The sequence below is a fragment of the Panthera onca genome, chromosome A1 (assembly GCF_046562875.1).
Source record: "Panthera onca isolate mPanOnc1 chromosome A1, mPanOnc1 haplotype 2, whole genome shotgun sequence".
Lineage (NCBI taxonomy): Eukaryota > Metazoa > Chordata > Mammalia > Carnivora > Felidae > Panthera > Panthera onca.
Genome location: NC_138339.1, coordinates 66859500 through 66881446, shown reverse-complemented (window position 1 = coordinate 66881446; position 21947 = coordinate 66859500). Strand labels below are relative to the sequence as shown.

Here is a 21947-nt window from a genome sequence, read left to right as displayed (position 1 = left end):
CTTTTTAGGGCTGCAGCCCTTCAAGGTGAAAGGTAGGGAGAGAGAGCCCAGCATAGGAGCCAAGGCTGAGGGTCAATCTTAGGGACAGAAGAAATGATCTAGGGTCCTAGGAGTTCAAGAAGAACACACCAGGAAGTAGAGAAGATTTAAGGGTACAGGCTGCAGAAAAGGACCAGAAACAAGAAAAGGTCACTGGAGTTTTCAGTTAAGAAGTCACTGGTAGTTTTCAAAGAAGTATCGTAGCCTAGGCTACTGTATAAAAATACTGTGGACTAGCTTAAACAATAGGACCTTATTTTCTCTTAGTTCTAGACTTTTATTTGAAGTCCAAACAAAATCAAGGTGCCCACAGGGTCAGTTTCTGGTAAGGGCTTTTCTTCCTGGCTTACAGATGGCTGCCTTGTCACTGTGTCCTTACACGGCAGGGAGAGAGTGTACCTGTGAGCAAGCCCTCTGGTGTCTCTTCTTATAAGGGCACTCACTACTCGCACCATATGGTCCCCATCCTCCTGACCTCAACTAAACAGAATTATCTCCCCAAGGCCCCAACTCCAAATGCTATAACATTGAGGGGCAGGGCTTCACCATATGAATTTGGAAACATAATTCAGTCCCTAGCAAAGGAAACTTCAGCAAACTGTTGCACTCAGAAGCCAGACAGCCGTGGGCTAACAAGCAACAGGAAATGGAAGCGGAAAACATGACTGATCATGAGAGCCGGCAGTGAAAGGGTGAGGTTATGAGAGTAGCTTTTGGGCAAAGAAAATGATCTCCTCAGGAAACAAGAGTTCATGTTTAATTTGCTTAGAACCCACCCACCCCTCCATTCCAAAGTGAGCTACTGATGTATTTTTCCATTTTCCCCATCCCATTATATAACCTCTCCAAGTCAGATGAGCATTTAAAAAAGCCATTCATAACATACAGTTAAGTGAAAAAGCATAGATTATAAAACATTGTGTGCGCTATGATCCAATTTATTTAAAATATTCATGAATAAAATTTTTTAGAAGGCCATATATACAAAATGTTCAGTGTTTATTCCTAGGAGATGGGATTTAGGATGCATTAGGCAGGGTTCAGTTAGGAACATAAACTACAGTGGACGTTTCAAGTAGAAGAAATTTAATTTAGGCAGTTCCATGCTTGCATAACGGTTAGAAGAACCAGAAAAGTGTGGGTGGAGGCCACCAGGAGCTGTCACATTTGCCATCACAGTTGTGGACCCCCCCAAAAGTCAGGTAACTACCTCTGCCTTCACACCTGCCCACAGCCCCAGGCTCTGGCCAGTCAGTGCAGGACCCCATGCCCACCAAAGCTTATATGTCAGCTGCTGCCATCCTGGCCTGAGTAATAATGGCTCCCACCTCCTTCTCCAAATCCACGTGAAGGCACCTCACTGGCAGACAGAACCCAAACTGTATCCAGATCGCAGCTATTAAGGCAATCTGGGAAGTAGTCCCAAGTGTCCAGCCTCTTTGATTCCCGGGAGAGTAGAGAGGAGGAGTGGGAATGGTACCAGGTGCTAGATAACATGTCACAGGCCACATTCCGTGGCTACTTGACAACCACACACATGGCTGAAATTTCCAAACTGACATTTCCAATTGCAACAGCAATGACCCCAACCTTCTCTAACTATCTCTCATTCAAATGTAAATGAAGTCACCTTCTCACCAAAATGGGAGACCCAAAGTCCCAGCAGTTATTGTATCCATTGTCAGGTAACCACTTCTCTTCTAGTTCAGGGGCAAATCCACCTAGATACCATCTAACCTAACCATCAGACAAGTTTCATCACCAATACCAGCTCGCCCGATGTAATAGGAGAGAATAAGAAGGTAAAAAGAGGAAATTGGATACATGCATAAACAAGCAAGAAAATATGCACAGCCTTGCATCTTTTTTGCAACTGACCATGAGGCTACAGTTGATGTTTCTAACTTCCTTCTTCCACTAGGAAATCCCTATTTCCTTTGTGTTTGGCCAGCATCTTAGTTGGTTAGAATTCTTTACCTAGTGAAATAATTATAAATCTTTATTCCTGGGGGACCTAAGTGTATATACCTGGCACCCTCTACCTGGGATCAGATTGCTGTAGAGTCTCCAAGCTTTATCAGACAAGGAGGAGAAGTGCTTCTGCAGAAGGGGAAACTCAGTGGAGTTTGTAGGCTCTAGGAATTGTGATTCATTGAAATCTACCCCAACGTTTCCATTCAAATTCTCACCATTTCATCTTTTCCTATCAATGCTTAATCTTTACCTAAAAGATCTGATGTGGCTGTGAATTCAACTTACACTGGAATTCAGCCACCTGCAGTGTCTGATTCTTGGCTACCTTAGCCCTGTGGCTATAGGAGATGGGAGAGTGTCTTGTAGGATAGTCACAGAAGGTCCCAGTTCTGACTGTGACCTGACATAAAAGTTTAAAACTATGAGATTATCATTTTTCTTACTTAAGCAATTTAGCTTATGGATAGCTTATGTACAGATATATCATAGCTTACATAAACTATTCCCATATTATTTTTCAGCATTTCCAATACATTTTTAAATTTTTTTTAACATTTATTTATTTTTGAGAGACAGAGAGAGTCAGAGCATGAGCAGGGGAGGGGCAGAGACAGAGGAGACACAGAATCCAAAGCAGGCTCCAGGCTCTGAGCAGAGAGCCTGACACGGAACTCGAACTCACGAACCGTGAGATCATGACCTGAGCCAAAGTCGGATGCTTAACCGACTGAGCCACCCAGGCGTCCCTCCAATAAATTTCTAACTCAGGCCCAACTAAAGGGACAAGAAAGTCTGGAAGGTACTAGTATTGTACCTGACTAGTATGACAATCAATTCTCTAGACCCTGGATATGCTAGGGCATCTGGAGTTCCTTATAGGTGTGTGCCTCCTTACCACTCCCACCCCTGCCCATCTTGGTCTAGCACAGCATCTCAGCACCTGAGGGCAAACCCATTTCTGGCAGTGCTGGGGGCAGGAGACAAGCCTTAGCCATGGAAGTGAGAGGACAGGAAGAGCCTTGTCTTACTGGCCCACAGTCTGCAGGGAGACCCCCGAAAGGCGGGGGATAGCTCATTTACATAATGAAAACTGGCAGAATTTAATGTGACATCTGCACAGATGCAATCTCCCTTTAAATAAAAGGCACCAATAAATGTTTATGGTCAAGAAGCTCACTGTATTTTAACATGAAGCCATTTGGCCATTATATTCAATTTAAACATCCTGAAATTGAGTTTTCCAGGTGATGTGTGATGCTTTTTTTCACAACTCACTGAGCCCATTTTCCCTCACCTTCTCAAGGGTTTAAAAGTGCAACATGTTTTAATGGAAATTACAAATTTACCAATGTACTCTGCCAGCCTCCTGTAAGTCGGCTCTAATCATTTCTTTGGTCTGAAAATTCTTCTCTGCTCATGCGTTTCTAACCTACAATCACTCCGAAGACCAGGATACAATTTAAAAGACTTGAGGTTCTACATTGGAATATGGAATTTATCGTGTGGCTCCAGTTCAGTGTCAAGTTTTCCATGATTTTGCCCAGAAATCAGAGGCTGTCAGTACTCTCACCAAGTAGCCCTGTCATTCCTGTAACTCTCAGAATTGGAACAAAATGCACCCAAAGTTTCTTCTAACCCACTAGGACTTCTAGAGGGACAGTTTAAAGTAGTTGCCTCTAAATGGCCATAATTGTGGCTTGTACAAACATTCAGTGAACAAAGCTCTTTTCTCCAGAAAGGTAGGTGCCAACTGTTTGCTTTCCTCAGGGCTGTTCCCTGAGCACAAGCAGCATGATAAAAAGCTCTCATCCTTGGCTAAGTCACTCAAAGTAAACCCCTCCTCTGGAAAGCAGGGCAGACACACGCCAATTAAAATTGTGCTGCGTGCAGACTTTGGGGCTAACTGATTGATAAGGAAGGCAGGACCACCAAAAGTCACTTTCATGGAAAGACTATTAAGTAAAAGCAGAGAGACTGCGGGTTCTAACTCTGCTTCTACCCTCTGCTAATTTAACTTAAAGTCATCAACTTAGTATTTTTAAGCTCTCGCCTTTTTGCTAGGTAAAATGATGTATCAAATCTTGCCCCCCACATTAGGAGTTTTTATAAGGCCACATCAATGTTGGCAGATCAACTCTAGGTGAGCTCAAAATATTAGATTACCTAGAAGCATCTGTACTATTTAGTTATAAGCCACATTCACAGAGCTCTCAAAATCCCCAAGGGAGGCACACAGTTTGTCCATCTAGAGAAGACCATCTAGAGTCAAGCAGTGGTAGGGGTGTTGGTAGGGAGACAGAGGGGCTCCATCCAGAACTGGTTAATAAAGCATTTCACCAACTTCTGGCTCCACACTCTTATCAGTACCTGAGGATTATAACTCCCACCCTGGCTACCTTCCAGGACTACCCTGACGATCAAGATGAGAACAGAACAGTGGAGGGGAAAGTGCACGACTATCAATGTAAAGAGAAAGTAGTTATCAACAGCAAAAATCTTGGTTGCAAATAAAACATCATTATATTTCATCAGGATGACTTCAACCCCAGGAGCCAGGTCAGAGCCCAGAAGGGCAGAGAGAAAGCTGCACTAGGAGCCCACTACCTGATGGTGGTGCCTTGCAAACGGTCTATCTTCTTATTGAGCTCAGCAATGATGCTGTGGAGTTCCGTGATGCGTTCCTCGTACCGAAGCGTTGTTCGCTCCTGGACGTCCTCATGTTCTCTCATGAGGTGGGACTGTTCACACTGGGATCAAGAGAACAAGACAGAAGGGCCAATGAGTTGACACACCTATGGGTGAATGATTCCAAGTTTTATGGTCTCAAGCCACCACAGCCTCAACATTGAGCACACTCCAAATAAACATATGCCCAGTCATTGGCCAGAATCCCAAAAGCCACAATGCCAGCTAACTTTTATCATATCCTTTGCCTTTGTAGCATTCATTCTGTCTTTAAGAGGGAAAGTCCCTCCTCCATTGCTCGCAATCTCTGTGGCATTATCCAAGTCTCCTGCTTTCCACCCCCCTCCAAGAAGTGGGCAAGTGGCCTGAGCTGGATCCATCAGATACCTTCTTTTGGGAATGTTTGGTGAATAGACTTAAGATTGCGTGGAGTTGATTCACTCGACTGAGGGTCCTGAAAAGACTGTCCCTTAGTTCCTGAGACCCATACCCCTGAGCTGTCGTCCCACATTCCTTTATGGCTGTTTAGTTTCTATGTACCCTTTTAGCTGATGTTTGCTACAGTACGTTTCAGCTGCTTTTCAACCAAATAGTCCTAAGTGGTGTGACAATTATTTCTATCTGGCCAGTTATCTGCAGACTTAATTTTTTCCAATATCCTTTTCTACCAGACTATGAACTCTGGCAAAGCAAAGACTAGGTGATTCTGTAATTTAGCCCTAACACCTGGCATGTGGCTTGCTTCACTGTGGGTGATCTAGTAGCGTTATGGAATGAATAAATCGCAATATATCACACTGTCAAGGAGGCTGCTTTGCAGAAACAATGACAGAAGAAACTGAGGCGCTTCCCTTGCTCAGCATCTGATGGTGTAAGAGGCAGCAGATGCTATAAAAACATTTTTGAAGCTAGAGTTTAAATCCTAAGGAACCTGTTCATCTCTTTCACTTCTCTAACCCCTCCTCAACACCCTAACAGTCACCGAGCATTTGATCTCATTTGCATAACAATAAAACACTCATCAATGATGGAATAAGGAATCTAGCTTCTGTCCCTGTCTACTGCGTTCAGCCCTGATTAATTTCCTGTCCAGCAGAGGAATTTTAATTTCATTTCAGCAAGGTTTTCCTAATGCCAAGAGCCATATGTACTTGCCAGCTTTGCACCTTCAGGGCTACTGGCAGACGGAAAAGGGTAAGACTTCTCACCCACCACGTCCCACTGTCCTCCTCCCTCCCTAAATCTGTGGTTTCCCACGGTGTAACCCAGAAGCTATAGGGCAGGGACAAAAGCCTTCAAAGATAAGCAGAACACTACACCAAGCCCAACTCAATACTGAAACAGAAATACACAGCAAAGAAGTCTGATAAATATGGTGGTATATATCCCGGCAGGGACCACATCTATGAACGACTTGATCAGTATTAATGTGGTAACTTCCTGGGGGCTGCTCAGAGCTCCAGGAGCAAGACTGAAGGCAAGGAGGTTGTGGAAGCTGTATCACAGATATTTTGTGCGACAGCTGCTTTCACAGAAATAGCGATGTGAATTTCTGTTCTTAGGGACAACCTGCAGCATCAAATAATGTCCACTCAAGGTCATACGCTCAGGAAATAAGTGGAAGGAGAGGCAAGAATGAAGGGTGAGTCTAAGTCCCATTTACAGGGAAGCCTTCCTAAACAGAACAAAACTGTAACAGGCCCCAAGTACTCTTTGCATGAAATTATGCTTTTCATCCATGATCCACCATATTTTACAAGGGACAACAGAAGTCCACAAAATGACAGGGTGTCAAAGACAGTATCTGTCAAAAAGTGAAAAAGGCTCACATTTCTCTGGAACATAGCCACAGCAGAATACTGTTTTTCTCCATCCCCACAAAGTATCTGTGAGTTTTTGTTATCAGTCTTTATTCCCACCTTCAAATTGTGTGTGTGTGCGTGCATGTGTGTGCACGTGTGTGTATGTGGTATGTACATGTGTCAGTGTAGCTGGCACTCTCATGAAGATCACCAGTTCTAGATCTTAAAATAATTACAAAATCATGCCCAGTTTGACCTGGATCTCATTTCCACCACGACTCTTCCTGCCATCTTGCTGGCTCCTCCTCTTTGCTTTTCCATATTCAGCTCTGTAGGGCTACAAATCACTGTGAAAGGCTTCCCCTCACAAACTTAACAGCTCTGCCTCCCCACCAATTCCTCACTCACTCTTCCTCTTCCACAGTCTTCAGAGGTCAACAGCCCACTACCATCACCAAGGCAGACTAGAAACTGCCAAATTCACTTAAAAATGAAGGTGTGCAAATATTCATACAAGAAAAAGGCACACGATCAACTGATAACCACCAAGACAACTCTGGGCATCCCTGGTGACTGTTGTGAGCTACTTAACAGGCAAGATCCGGGTTGCTGGAAAAGCAGATGGCCAATGCCCAGATAATGAGAGCATGTTATCTGGGACTAAAGCATCTTCGCTCCTGCCTCTAACTGGGGAGTCTGCCTAGAGGGTATGAGTATGAACAAGAGACAACAGGAAGCCTGATGATTCAGACAGAATGGCACTTGTAGCTAAAAGGAGACAAAAGACTCAGAATGTATATTTGGAACTTACGGGTTCGTTTGGGAGTAGAAACAAGAATATATTGGAGAAAAAAAAATTCCTAGCTGAAGGCAAAGATATCTGGTTTACATTCCTATATTTTTTTCCATAAGTATGGTTTCCTAAAATAGTGGAAAGCCTCTGTAATTTAATTCTTCCTCTACAAATAATAGATATGTCTTGATTTCCTATAACATTTAAGATGGTGTGCTGGGTGCCACAGTGGGGGTCACTATGACACATACTTTGAAGCAAACTGTAGTCACAGCTTCCGGGTGGAATTCTGTGCTGGAGGACAAAAGTGGGGGTTGGGGGGAGGAAAGACGGTGGAAAGGTACTCTGGGGATTCTTTACACAGTGACAAGAGAACACTGGAAAATAATTATCCTCTTAGCCTCAAGGTGAATGAATGGCTGGAGAAGACATTGCCCAAGCCCCATCTGTACATGTCCTTGAGGTGTCACATTAAGCACACTTCACCCATTCTGTCCACACTCATTGTAACCAGACAAAGATATACTGAGGCACTCATCTCCAAGCTTAGTGAAAATCCCTTGAGCTTTTCCAAGCTGCGGTGCCTGCACCACAACTCCCATGAGAGCAACAGGGCAGGAGAAAACAAGTCGTGACCTGCAGGAGCCAACAGAACCCAACAAAACACCCTTGTTAAATAGTCCTCATAAAGCTGCACAAGACCAACCCCAGCAAGGGACACTTTGGTGCAGGAAAAGTAGAAGAGGAGTAGCGGCACCCAGGACAGACACAGCCATTCTGTGCACGATCATGCCTTCCTGCCCTGGCAAGCTCCTGCACGGGCAAGCCTGGTTTGTTCAAGTCATGCCGGATTTTATTATCACACTCCAGTATCGTTACTGACCCATGCCTCTCCCCACCCTCAGTTCTCATGATCTGTGAGAGCAATTTTTTTTTAGCCTGGGAGGGTGTGTGATTTCAGGCATTCTGTTTCACAGGGGCACAGGCGAGGTCAAGCTGCATATCATACCACCACAGAGGAATCACCCAGGGTCAGGTAGCCCAGTAAACCCTCAATTGAGAAGGTAATACAACAATGACAACTAAGCAGGAAAAAGGAGTATTACCTCTATGATTATAATTTTTTGACTTTTAACTTACAAGTTTAAGTACTTTATACACATTAAAAAAATGATAGATGTCCACTTTCTCCATAATCCATGAATAAAACCCTTTTTCAAATGGTGTTCATTTCTCTCCAGTATTTTCTTATGTATATGCGGCTCTGCTGGAGCCACCATGTGGGATGTGCATCCCATAAGCGCCAGCACCCCTGCAGTACCCAGCAGGGGCGCTCATCAAGACTCTGGTTCACCTCCACCCTTGCACGTGGTGGGATTATACTTCCCCTTTCCCATGAAGCCGGATATGGCCATGTGACTTGTTTCAGCCAATGAGGTCTCAGTGAATTGATACCATTTGCCCCTGGAAGCCTTTACCAGCTCCTTCAGAATTTGCTACATTCCCTTCCCAGGCCATGGCTGCTGGCAATTTTCCAGATGGTGGAAGCCCTTCAGCTTAGGAGGCTGGCTGAGGACAATGCCACACAGAGTTTTCTGCCAGCACTACTAAGCTCCTAGCAAGGAACCAGAAATACACCTTTTATATCTTAAGCCACTGCAAATCTGCAGTTCTGTGTTATCACTGCATATTCTGATGATACAACCATTTTACAGATGAAAACAAATTAAATGTAAAGTTACTGATTTGTTATATCCCAGACAAGCAGAACCCTCTGAAAAATCTTTCTGATTCTTGTTCATGCCATCAAAGGGTTAAAGCGATTGTAGCCACAATCTTCTCCCCTCAACTCCCTCCCAGATCCCTGACCTGTGGGCTGGTCTCTGTACCATTTGCCTAAAGATCTCCAGGGGCACCAGAGTCGCCCTCCTTGGTCCCCTTCCCTGACCTGCCTCTGTTGAACTCCAAGAAACACCAAGTATTATGCCTTCCAATATCAGAGGAGAAGTAGAAAACCCAGACAATTCTCTCCTCAACCCCCTGGAGCACCAAAATAAAAAAGCAGACACACGGGGCTGTAAGACAGGACATTCTAGATCTCTCCAGTTCCCATAAAGCCAGCGTTAGCTGCCCAGGTCAGTTACTCAGCGATGACTTTCTTTTTTTTTTTTTAAACGTTTATTTATTTTTGAGACAGAGAGAGACAGAGCATGAACGGGGGAGGGTCACAGAGAGAGAGGGAGACACAGAATCGGAAACAGGCTCCAGGCTCCGAGCTGTCAGCACAGAGCCTGACGCGGGGCTTGAACTCATGAACCATGAGACCTGAGCCGAAGTCGGACGCTTAACCGACCAAGCCACCCAGGCGCCCCAGCGATGACTTTCTTAAGAGGGAGGAATGGCAGCTTCTTCCTGCAAAACTTCCAAGTGAGAAATTATTTTCTTCTCTTCATCATACACAAACATTCCATTTTTGTGGAATGTTCGACTGATTTCAGTCGAACAAAGTAAGAAATGGTCTCAAACAACATGCTGCCACTTTTTTCCTATGATCCCAGGGAATTGCATCCAGGGTTCTCCCTCCTCCCAGCCTGTATTCATCAGTTTTTGGACTGATCCTGCAATACAGCAGAGAAAGCAAGCCTGTGGTTGCAGCATCTTGCCTGCCATGAGTTTCTGGAGGTCAGAATCATTAGGATTGCTCCCACAACTACCAACTGTTGGTCTGAAAGGCAAGGAAAAAAAGACTGGGGTTGGATAGGATGAAATTGCGTTTTTCCTGAATTTCATCCTGACACTTAATGTATACTCTGAGCATTTTCCCTAGGTATCAGCTCTCCTACTTGATGATGAAGCAAATTTAAAATCTATATAAATACCTATGTCTAGCCACATATATTGGTGAAATTGCCTATATGCAAAAAATGTTTATTAAAAACAAGCAGTATCATTACAACCACCAAGAATAAAACCCTTTAGTCTCATGTCTGCTATTGGTGCAATCCAGGGATAAAGCCATGAGTCAGCCTTGAGACAGACTGGTCTGAGAACTTGAGCCCTTGTTGGAAAAACCCTGTGCAATGTGCTGATGCTAAGGAGCTTTATGGTTTTGTTAATGTTCTTCACTGGGTTTTATCTTACCCCCACAGAGGCCACTGATCTTTAATCATCACATTAGTCTCAGCTGTCAAACCTAAGAGCATTATGAACTCCATTCTTGAAAACTGCAATGCCATCATTCATCTGTTAACCCTCTCAACCATCCTGGGGAAGGGGGTCAGCACCACTCCCTTTTAAAATACCCAAAGAAGTAATGCTACTCTCTCAGGATCACAATGGATTGGTCTCAGTAATATTACTAAGGGTATTTTCATCTTCATTCTAAGGCCTGGCCCAGGTCCTCCCAAGGGGAAGGTGGGAGGAATAAGGCCAACTAAACAAAGAGGCCCAGCACAAATGGAAATGCCTTTGATGAGCAAAACAGCAAGAGCAATTTACCAAAGAAAAGTATAAAACCAGTAAGAAAGGAATAGAGAACATTCCTGACCCAGAGAATGCATGCCAACCACATCTGTAAGTATTTCACACAATGAGAAAAAGAGATAAGAAAGGACTCTCTCCATTACATTTAATGAAAACTATTTATGTTTTCTTCCTAAAAGCCAAGAGGCAGAAAATTCAGAAGACTTGCTTTCCAAAGACAGAGGGCTTAGAAATAGAAAGTGTTCTGAGGGCGCCTGGGTGGGTCAGTCAGTTCAGCGTCTGACTCTTCACGTTGGCTCAGGTCACGATTTCATGGGTTCGTGAGATGGAGTCCCATGCTGGGCTTTATGCTGACAATGTGAAGCCTGCTTGGGATTCTCCTCTCTCTCTTGCTCTACACCTCCCCTGTTCTCTCTCTCTCTCAAAATAAATAAACATTTTAAAAAAATCTTTATGGAGTGCTTGGCTGGCTCAGTTGGGTAAGTGTCCAATTTTGGATTTCAGCTCAGGTCATGATCCCATGGTTTGTGGGATCGAGCCCCATTTTAGGCTCCATGCTGTTAGCATGGATTCTCTCTCTCCCTCTCTCCCCTCCCCTGCTCACACACATGCATGCTCTTTCTTTCAAAAATAAACTCAAAAAAAAAAAAAAAACTTTAAACAAGAAAGTGTCTGTATTACTACTGACTGACTTCATTTCAAAGGGATTCAAAAGCTTGTTTGAAGTATCATTTTATAGCACTTAAAAATGCAGCAATTTAAAACAGTTGGTACTAAATAAATAGCAAATATGCTGAAAGCATCAAACTAGTACTATATATGATCTTTGCAAGCTTCCCACAAGGCTGTTCCCTATGAGGCTATTTAATGTTGGTGCAAACGCATGCATGTGTCTATGCGCCTGTTTGATTGGGATGGAAGGGATGTTTAAACCAAATGGACCTGTGCATCATCCCCTCCTCGTGACTTCGAGATCCCCTCTGGATGCTAAGAGCAGCCTGGGCAGCTTAAGAGACATACAGGGATCAGTACAGCTGTGGATTCCCACAAAACCTGGCTTCAAATTCTAACTCTTGGTTACTTTCTAGCTACATAATCTCAGGCAAGATACTCAAATTCCCTAAACCTTAATTCTTTCATTCATAAAACAGCCATGTTTATTAGTACCTGCACCATAGGTCACTATGAGAACTCCCTGAGATAAAGCATGCAGAATGCTTGGCACACGCCTGGCACAAATATAGCTCAAGAAGTATGATGATTATCACTACTGGCATAAGCTAATAGTGGTGTTGTTAATCAAACCCCCCAGGAAGTTGTGATGAACAGCCTCCAAAATGCCCTTATGATCCCTGAATCTCCTTTGTGTGATACCCTCTTACTGAGCCTGCATGGGACCAGTGACTGGCTTCTAACTAATACAATGTGGCAAAGGTGATGGACATCACTCCCATTACATTATGTAAGACTGTCTTATCAGCAGACTTATTCTAGAATCTTTCTCTGCATGGATGGCTTTGAAAAAACAAACTGTCCTGAATCCTACAACCACAAAGAAATAAATTCTGCCAAGGACATGGGTGAGTGGACTCTTCTCCAGTTGAGGCTTCAGATGAGTATTCAGCTCTGGCCAACACCTTGATTACAAACACGCATGGAACCCAGTTAAGCCATACCTGAGCTTCTGATGCACAGAGCTGTGAGCTAATAAATGTGTGTTCTTTAAAGCCAGTTTTTGCGGTAACTTATTACACAACAATAGAAAATAAACACAGAAGTACTTTGCCTTCCCCATCACACTGATATAAGCTCCTTATTCTTAGAACTCTACTGGCAGGTTGACTTTATGACCACGTATAATAAACCTTTTTGTATTCATCTAGTTCCAGTGTCACCATCAATAGTGACTCAACAGATGTTGAAGCTCTTTTTGCAAATTACTAATGAATACAGCCACTGTTTGCATTTTAGTTTAATCATGGTTCCATAGTATTTAGAGAGCTGGTAAAACTTACTAAAGCCACAGAGCATAAATGTATGTATGAACTTGCTCTTCCACAATCTGGTCAAGCCTCAAACATCAATCACTCACCAAGGCATATAACAAAGGAAGCGTGGCACAGCCATTTCATTGTTCTTATTTTTTCTTGCATAAATCTTAACTTTATAAAAGATATGAGACTGGCAAGTCTGACCTTTTTTTCATGTTCTCTTTCTGGGTCCCAGTATCTGAACTGGGGAGACATCTCCATTGAAAGGAACAGAGAATAATTTTTAAGTATATTTAGTGTAAGAATGCAAACAGGATAGAATCAAGTAATGGCACTATGATATCATGAGCCACCAAAAACTCTTACATAAGATTATCTTAACCATAAGTAAGTTAAAAGGGAGCTGACTCAATCCTTGATCTAGCAAAGAAAAAAGTTTTCCATTATCCTCTACCATCCTCTGCACAAGATGTTCCCTCTTTGTAGTCTTACATTTTAATAAATACCCTCCTGGTCATCTTTTAAAAATCCAAGGCTGTAGTACATGTCAGCTTCCAGTTAAGGGCTTTCATAACTTCTTTCCTCTTAAAAAAATAGTCACTGATAAGAACTAATAACAATAGTTGACTTTGGATGGTTGTAAATTAGAAAACATGGTCACTTAACCCTATTTTATATTTTTCTTCAATACAAAAATAATCACTCTCTCAAAAAACCCTTATGAAACAAACAAACAAACATTAAAACATGTTTTAATTCACCAGGGCCCACTACTGAAACATTACAATGCTTTCTTTCCAATTTTTCCTATCATATTTTTATTACTTTTACTATCAGAAGGAAAATATTTTAAGTCTTCACCTAAGTACAAACTGACAATTTTGATCTGAATAACATCTTATATGAGGAAAGAACACTGGGGACCTTGTCTTAGCTCTGGTGCTAAGCTATTCACTTGACCTTCACTAAGCAAGTTAACCTCTCTGGGATGCCTGACAAATGTGGAAGTAAATGATCTCAAGTATAAAGGGTCTTTCCTCCGTACTCAAACCATCTATGATTATGAGACATGAGTTTTCAAAACTTTCCATAGGTCATCTAGACCAATGACTGGCAGCCTGGTTTTTAGATCTCTCTTGAATTCCCACGTGAAAACAGAGCACCTATGTAGCACAACTAAAGCTTAGAGGCAAGGTATCCTCTTGAGCAACAAAATACAAGTAAGTAAGGACAAATCCATACTATCCACAAGCCCGGAAAGGTGTCTGAGTGGGCAGAAGCAGAGGGAAGCAACAAGGTTGGTGAACTTGAGAACTGGAAAACCCCAAAATAATCAGTAAGTATACATAGGAAAGTGATGAGGGCCAACTAAAGAACAGTAGCTAACACTAGGAAGCTTTTGCCTGAGCCAAGAGTAAATAAAGAAGGGGTCCACACTAAGATCTGAAAGAGCTAAAGCAGCTAGTCCTTGAGAACTTGCAAGACTGGTCCCAGGACTTGCTTCTAGGAGGAGAAACTGCTGACAATGGGATCAGGATTGAACAGGATTGAACTGACTCAGGCAGTTGAGCACCTGACTCTTATTTAAGCTCAGGTCATGATCTCACTGTTCTCAGGATTGAGCTCTGCACTGGGCTCTGTGCTGACAGTGCAGAGCGTGCTTAGGATTCTCTCTCTCCCTCTCCCTCTCTCAAAATAAATAATAAACTTCAAAAAAAAAAAAAAAAAAAAAAAAAAAAAAAAAAAAAAGGACTGAACAGAATGGGGTAACAGAGACAAAAGAAGGAATAGATCCAAATAGAAGTAGGTGAGGGGAAAAGAGCTAGGAAGTGTCAGAAAGCGGTCTGCCTTATTTTTGACAAAATGAAAACAACAGGAGACTAAGCCTTGTGAACTTATAAAGCCACCTTAAATCCTGCCTCCTAAAAGTTCAAGGAAACTAGTTTTCACATAAAAATAAAAAATGGAAAAGTAGTGAGGTCAAATTCCATATAAAGTTATAAGAAGAAAGAAAAAAAGAGTAGAATAATATCCCTATATACCATGAAAGCATACCACAAAAATGGAACATCTCCCCCCACCCTCAAAAGCCCCAAACAATAGCCTACTATTTCAAAATAAGCCAAAAGACTTGAAGGAAATAAAATGACATAAGACATGAAAGAATGTAATTCAGAATTAGAAAAACTCAGTAACAGAACACAGACAAAAATCAGAGATAAATAAAAACGCATTTCAGGAATAAAGACTAAACTAGAAGGCACACAAGAGAGAATAAACACAACATATAATGTCCCAAAACAAATATTAGATGGACAACAGGAAAAAACAAGTACAAAGGGAGAGATAGGATATGGGTAGTGAGATACTGAAAACAGTAAAAAACGATCTAACATACAAATAATAAGCATCCTTGAAGAAAAAAAATCAAAGAGAACAGAATATTCAACTCTATAAATTTTTAAAACTTCCCTGACATTAGAAGATTAAAAGAGATAATCAAAAGAATACACAGAAAATCTGATAATATCAAACCAGGATGACTAAAATTAAGAGTTAACTCCACCCAGAAACAAATAACCCAGTGAAGAAATGGGCAAAAGACATGAATAGACACTTCTCCAAAGAAGACATCCAGATGGCCAACTGACACATGAAAAAAATGCTCAACACCACTCATCATCAAGGAAATACAAATCAAAACCACAATGAGATAACACCTCACACCTGTCAAAATGGCTAACATTAACACCTCAAGCAACAACAGATGTTGGCAAGGATGAGGAGAAAGAGAAATCTCTTTTGCACTGTTGGTGGGAATGCAAACTGGTGCAGCCATTCTGGAAAACAGTATGGAAGTTCCTCAAAAAACTAAAAATATAACTACCCCATGACCCAGCAATTGCACTACTAGGTATTTATCCAAGGGATACAGGTATGCTGCTTCGAAGGGCACATGCATCCCCATGTTTATAGCAGCACTATCAACAATAGCCAAAGTATGGAAAGAGCCCCAATGTCCATCGATGGATGAATGGATAAAGAAGATGTGGTACTCAGCAATCAAAAAGAATGAAATCTTGCCATTTGCAACTACATGGATGGAACTGGAGGATATTATGTTAATCGAAGTTAGTCAGAGAAAGACAAATATCATATGACTTCACTCATATGAGGACTTTAAGATACAAAACAGATGAACATAAGGGGAGGGAAGCAAAAATAATATAAAAACAGGGAGGGGGACAAAACATAAGAGACTCTTAAATATGGAAAACAAACAGAGTTGCTGGAGGGGTTGTAGGAGGGAGGATGGGCTAAATGGGTAAGGGGCATTAAGGAATCTACTCTTAAAATCATTGTTATACTATATGCTAACTTGGATGTAAATTAAAAAAAATAAACAACCATGGTTAAAAAAAAGTTACTCTAGTAGGGGTGCTTGTGGCTGGCTCAGTTGGTGGAGTGTACGACTCTTGATCTCAGAGTTGAGTTTCAGCCCCACACTGTGCATAGAAATTACCTAAAAATAAAATCTTTGAAAAAAAGTTACTCTAGTAAAATTACTGGACTTAAAAAAAATAAAGAAAAAATATGCCATGGATGTTTAGAGTAAGTGTCTTGTGAGGCAAAGAAAGCTGTATCATCAGACTTTGAGGGCAACGCTCTGTGTTGAATAAAAGAATAAGGAGACATAGTCAAGAAAAGATGGGCCAAGGGTTTTATATCTCGCAGAAATGCCTTTCGAGTACAAAGGGCACACACGCACCATCATTAATGAGCAAGAGCTTGGTGAAGATTATTCCCCTGAGCCCTCCCTGAAGAATCTACTAGAAAATAAGCTTCAGGCAATAAACAAACAGAGGAACATTGACATAAGGACCACAGTAAACACGAAATATATATTTACTTGTCGAAGACCAAATGAGGACTAGAAGGGAAGAATATGAGTTGCAATGGCCATATGGTCAGGCAGAGTGGATAGAGGACAACTGCAAGTAACTGGAGGAGTGAAGAGAGCATAATGCAACCAAAAACAAACAAAAAAACCAAATTAAATTCTTCTCAGGAACTACATTTGTCATAGTGGTAGTAATATTCTTTTTTTTTTTTTAATTTATTTTTTAACGTTTACTTATTTTTGAGACCGAGAGAGACAGAGCATGAACAGGGGAGGGGCAGAGAGAGAGGGAGACACAGAATCTGAAACAGGCTCCAGGCTCTGAGCGGTCAGCACAGAGCCCGACGCGGGGCTCGAACTCACGGACCGCGAGATCATGACCTGAGCTGAAGTCGGACGCTTAACTGACTGAGCCACCCAGGCGCCCCTATTCTGAAACCATATATACTATGGAATGAAGCAAGTAAGTAATTACGGAATATTCTAATTCAATCATCCTCTGAAACCTTAAGAACCAGGATTCTTAGCGTGAAAGGAAGGAGATACAGATAAACATACAAGAAGCTAAAAAAAAAAGTGCCTTTGTAATCCGAATTTAAACTGCAGCTGTTAGTATGAACTCCTAAAGTATTTTATCTTAATATGTATATACATATGTAGATAAATAAATAAGGAATAAAGAATTCCCTGGCTGTGTCTAATAAAGGAAGCTTGAAAACAATGACTAACCAAGAAGCAGTAAACAACCTTTGCACCCAGACTGTGGTACTGAAGTATCATTTTCTGCAGAAAGAAACAAGAGCTACTTGGGGAATGGTCACTACCAGATTTGGGACAAAAAATGCACTAGATGAGTCTGGAGTAACTACCAGACTCATGTCAAAAGACTCAAAGCCAACATCAAGACATTCATACTGGCCAAAGATAATATGATTTGAGTTTCTGTAAGGAAAATAATTACAACAGAATAAAACCCAAATATGTTTAAATCTACAATTTCGTAATAATATTTTTAAAAATTCCCTGGGCAATTTCCAAGGATTATAGGTAATTGATGAACTTGAAAAATGTTAATGGAAAGATGAAGCATTCTGCTCTTCATTTGTTGAAACCATGGTTTCAACAAATCAAAGATAATGGGACATGTCATGACCTGAGCCAAAATCAAGAGTCAGATGCTTAACTGACTGAGCCACCCAGGCGCCCCTCTGTGTTTTATCTTAAAATAAAAAATACAAATGTTTTCTAAAAACTTTCCAGATCCCTTACCTGTGCCTTGGCCAATTTCTTTTCCAGAAGGTCTCGTTCCCGCTCTGTTTGCTGCAGACGTTTATTAAGCTCCACTATATCTCCCTTGAGTGATGCCAGGGCTGCCAAGTGGAGCTGTGGCAACAGAAAGAAAGGAGCACAAGGTTAGTTAGATCCTTCGGCAGAAACATTCCTTCCCTTCATTCCTTGTAATTAGTGCGATCATATTAAAAAAATGCATCATCTCCAATGGGTGCTATTAAATCAGGTGTCTTCCAGGCAAGCCAGGTTATATGGTCACCCTAAATGTAACAGGGAGAAGATTTATGTGTGGGCAGCAGGACCTAATTTTGGTGGTTAAATCAGGACAGAGAGCAACGCTTCTCATTCTCAGGGCTTTCACTGAGTTACTCAGTGAGAATGTGATTAAGAGCTGGTGTGGGGTCACCTGATTCTCAACCTGAGCAGCAAAGAAAAGGGAGAACCAAATTAGCTTTTTACCTTTGGGAAATATGAAAGGTGAATAGGGCAGTTCAATCACCCATATTGCCGCATATACAGACAGACCATGGGGCTGAATATTAAGAAAAACTGGGAGAGGTCTTTTTTTTTCCCCCCAGGACCTCTTAAAGTGGTCCTTGCCAGCTCATCTTTCCTCATTGTCCCCCACACAGACTACACTGACTAGATGCTGCTTCTGGGCAAGTAGACCCTCTCGTAGGAGCAGAACTATAATGCTGATAAGGATGCTAGGAAAAGACAAAGAACCCCTCCAGATCTCTGTCCCCAGCCAACATCCTCAGGTTAGCAGGAGCTACAAGTGATGTTCTTCAGCACAGTAGCAAAGGGGTACCACCCTGCACTTCTGGGATCTCAATCTGCTCAACATCCAAGCCCAAACACTGAGCTGCAGCTGCACCAACAGCTACCACATGTGCCTTTTGTGGCCTTCCAGGCCAATGGCTTAAACAGATCTGTTTAGGATCTGTTCAACACACTGATCCCAGAGCAACACCCTTCAACCTTCTTGGCCCTTTGAGTCACTACTTCTCATCGGTCTTCATCACCAGTTCCAGGGGGAGATCAGACTGTTCCCCAGCTGAATTCTACACTATGTTTGGGTGAGTAGCTGCAGTCAGAACAAACCTTCCTTCCTTGCAGGTTTTTAGTAGCTTCTGCCAAGAGGGAGTTAAAGGAGTGAGCAAATAAACATGATCTTTAAAGATGGACGTGGCACAACAGTACACAGTTCAACTTTGAAGATTTTAATTTCAGGTTTAGAAAATGCTTTTCTGCAACTTCATGTTGGCTGATAGGTTTGTTGGGGGGCGAGGGGGAGTATGGGACAAGGATGTACAGGGCAGAGTCTGGGCTATCAAAGCAGTTGTTTATGTTAGACTAGAACAGCGGTGAATGTGACTTTGCTTAATTGCATCAGGGCTGCAAACCAACAGATCAATAGCCGATTTGAAATTAGGAACGCTTGAAATTTAAAAAAGGAAATGTCAGGCAATCTGGTGGTATTTGCCTTCTCGTGTAGGGCTACGGCTGCCCAGAAAAAGGTCACTTTGGGTTTCAGATACAAGGTTTTATGTGATGAATTCTCAGCACAAATACCACAGTGTTCCCATTGTACAATCTTTTTGAGGCTGTTCTGCTTCCAGGAGGGTGGAGAGGGACTCAAATTCACTCCCTTAGACAGCTGGGTTGCCCCCTCTGCCTCTGAACTGTCAATCTGAGAATTTTCTTTCAGCGTCAGACATTGTGGTCTGTTACACATTCTGTCGAGTCTTGGGAGAGGCTTTACCACTTCTCTGGAGAGAAGGATAAAATACTTGGGGAGCTGAAATGTTCTTTAAGAAATACAGGAGTGGAAACAAAGATCCCAACTATATAAGCCTAGACATGCCTCTTCTCTCCCACATCTCCCTCCTACTTCTGGGGGAAGGACAACCTGAAGGACTTGGGGGAGAATTAGGAGGGAAAAGTTGACAAAGGAAGCTCTACATTCCATACTAACTTCATAAACTGGGCCAGATGAGGAGACACACAGAGTAGTTATTTCCATCAAAGCACATGGCAGAGAGGGTCCAGGGGGTCATCCCTACTGGGGACAGTATCCAGCTTGGAGCAGATAACACCTTTGGGCCTATCAGCTCTCCAGATTGTCAGGAAGATCCATACGATGTGCATCTGGGCCAAGTCTCTTTGTTTTCCTGGATGGAAGATGCCTCTCTATGAAATGAGAGTAGACCAGTTGTTCTTCACCTTCTTTGGGTCACAAATTCCTTAAGAATCCATGCGGGTGACAGATTCTTCTCTTAGAGAAGAGTATAAATTTGGGGTTGATGCATGTATTTCACCTAATTATGGTGATAACACACTCTGGACTCTTTCCATAAACTCCAAATTAAGAAGCCACAGATGCCACATAAGTTTTGTAGACTCTCTCATGGGTCATAATCGTAGTTGTTTGGGGAAAGGGCCCTGGGTACTTGACATCTCCCATTCCACATTTGCCGGTGAGGACCTAAAACCCAGAGATTGACTTGCTTACTCAAAATCCTATGGATAACTCAACACTAGCACCAAGGCCACCAGTGTCCTTTCCCCGCTATATGATGTTGTATGTAATAGTAATTTTCAATTTTTTATGTGGATGAAAACTTTACTTAAAGTATTTCCCTATGATCATAAAAGAAAAAAAAATGTAACAGAAAAATAAACATTCTAACATATTAGCTAGAATTAGAATTGTTTAATAAGAATTAGAATTAGTTAGAATTGTTTAATAAGTTTTTTTTTAAATTTATATGTATTATTTTTTAATTTTTTTAACGTTTATTTTGGAGAGAGAGAACACACACGAATGGGTGAGGGATGGGCAGAGAGAGAGGGGGACAGAGGATCCAAACCCAGCTCCATGCTACAGCTGAGACCCTGATATGAGGCTCAAACTCACAAACCCCTGGATCATGACCTGAGCCAAAGTCAGTAGCTCAACCAAATGAGCCACCCAGGCACCCCAAGTGTTATTTTTAAAAGAGGCTTTTGGGGGCGCCTGGGTGGCGCAGTCGGTTAAGCGTCCGACTTCAGCCAGGTCACGATCTCACGGTCCGTGAGTTCGAGCCCCGCGTCAGGCTCTGGGCTGATGGCTCAGAGCCTGGAGCCTGTTTCCGATTCTGTGTCTCCCTCTCTCTCTGTCCCTCCCCCGTTCATGCTCTGTCTCTCTCTGTCCCAAAAATAAATAAACGTTGAAAAAAAAAATTAAAAAAAAAAAAAATAAATAAATAAAAGAGGCTTTTGTATTAAAGAAACAAAAGAGTTGTGGCTATATATTCTGCACATGATGGCTGTAGCATAAAAACTATGATGGGTTCTTTCTCTTCCTGGCTGCATCTTCTTTCCCCATCAACCAGCTCTTCTGATAGAAGATAAAAATTAAAAACAACAACAAAGTACACATACACATGTTCCTTAATGTTGCTGACAGTTACTCAACAGAAACTAACTACAGAGTGGGGGGCAGAGTGGATAAAACAGACATGTTGCTTAGAATCGGGCTGACGGCACCCCCTTACTGCCCGATGACTGCGCATGAGGTACGCTAAGTTGTCACTACAAGAAGACCCCCCATCAATAACTCAGTAATCAAAAGCTGGTTCGACCTCCCTTCTTTTTGGGTTTTGCTCCCCTTCATTCTGACAGACCTCCTGATATCCCCGCAAATTCAAAGGCTAGAGGGTTTGAGAGCAACACTACAAGTATTATGACACAACCTATGTCCTGCCATGGCAAGTATTAAAAAATAAGGAGCCGAGAGGTCTTTTTGGGTATATTTTTTTAAGTAGGCTTCACACCCGGCTCGAAGTCCAACATGGGGCTTCAACTCACCACCCTGAGTTCAAAAGCCAGATGTTTAACCCTGAGCCACCCAGGTGCACCTATCTGGCTAATTTTTAAAAGGACTAACAGTGGGTTTTAATTCTAGAAAGATAAATTTAACAAAGTAACCAAAATTGTTATATATC

The 21947-nt window shown here is 42.1% G+C and overlaps 1 protein-coding gene across 4 annotated transcripts in view; it reads right to left on the bottom strand.

The window, feature by feature from the left end:
- Nucleotides 1-21947, bottom strand: part of MCC (MCC regulator of Wnt signaling pathway) — a 439298-nt gene that overhangs the window by 96753 nt on the left and 320598 nt on the right. For all 4 annotated transcript variants that reach the window (XM_060635191.3, XM_060635192.3, XM_060635194.3 and 1 more), the window contains 2 exons: nt 17938-18051; nt 4618-4760 (listed from right to left, as the gene is read on the bottom strand). In XM_060635191.3, the coding sequence (XP_060491174.1) occupies nt 4618-4760; nt 17938-18051 (257 nt within the window). The remainder of the gene's footprint in view (nt 1-4617; nt 4761-17937; nt 18052-21947) is intronic.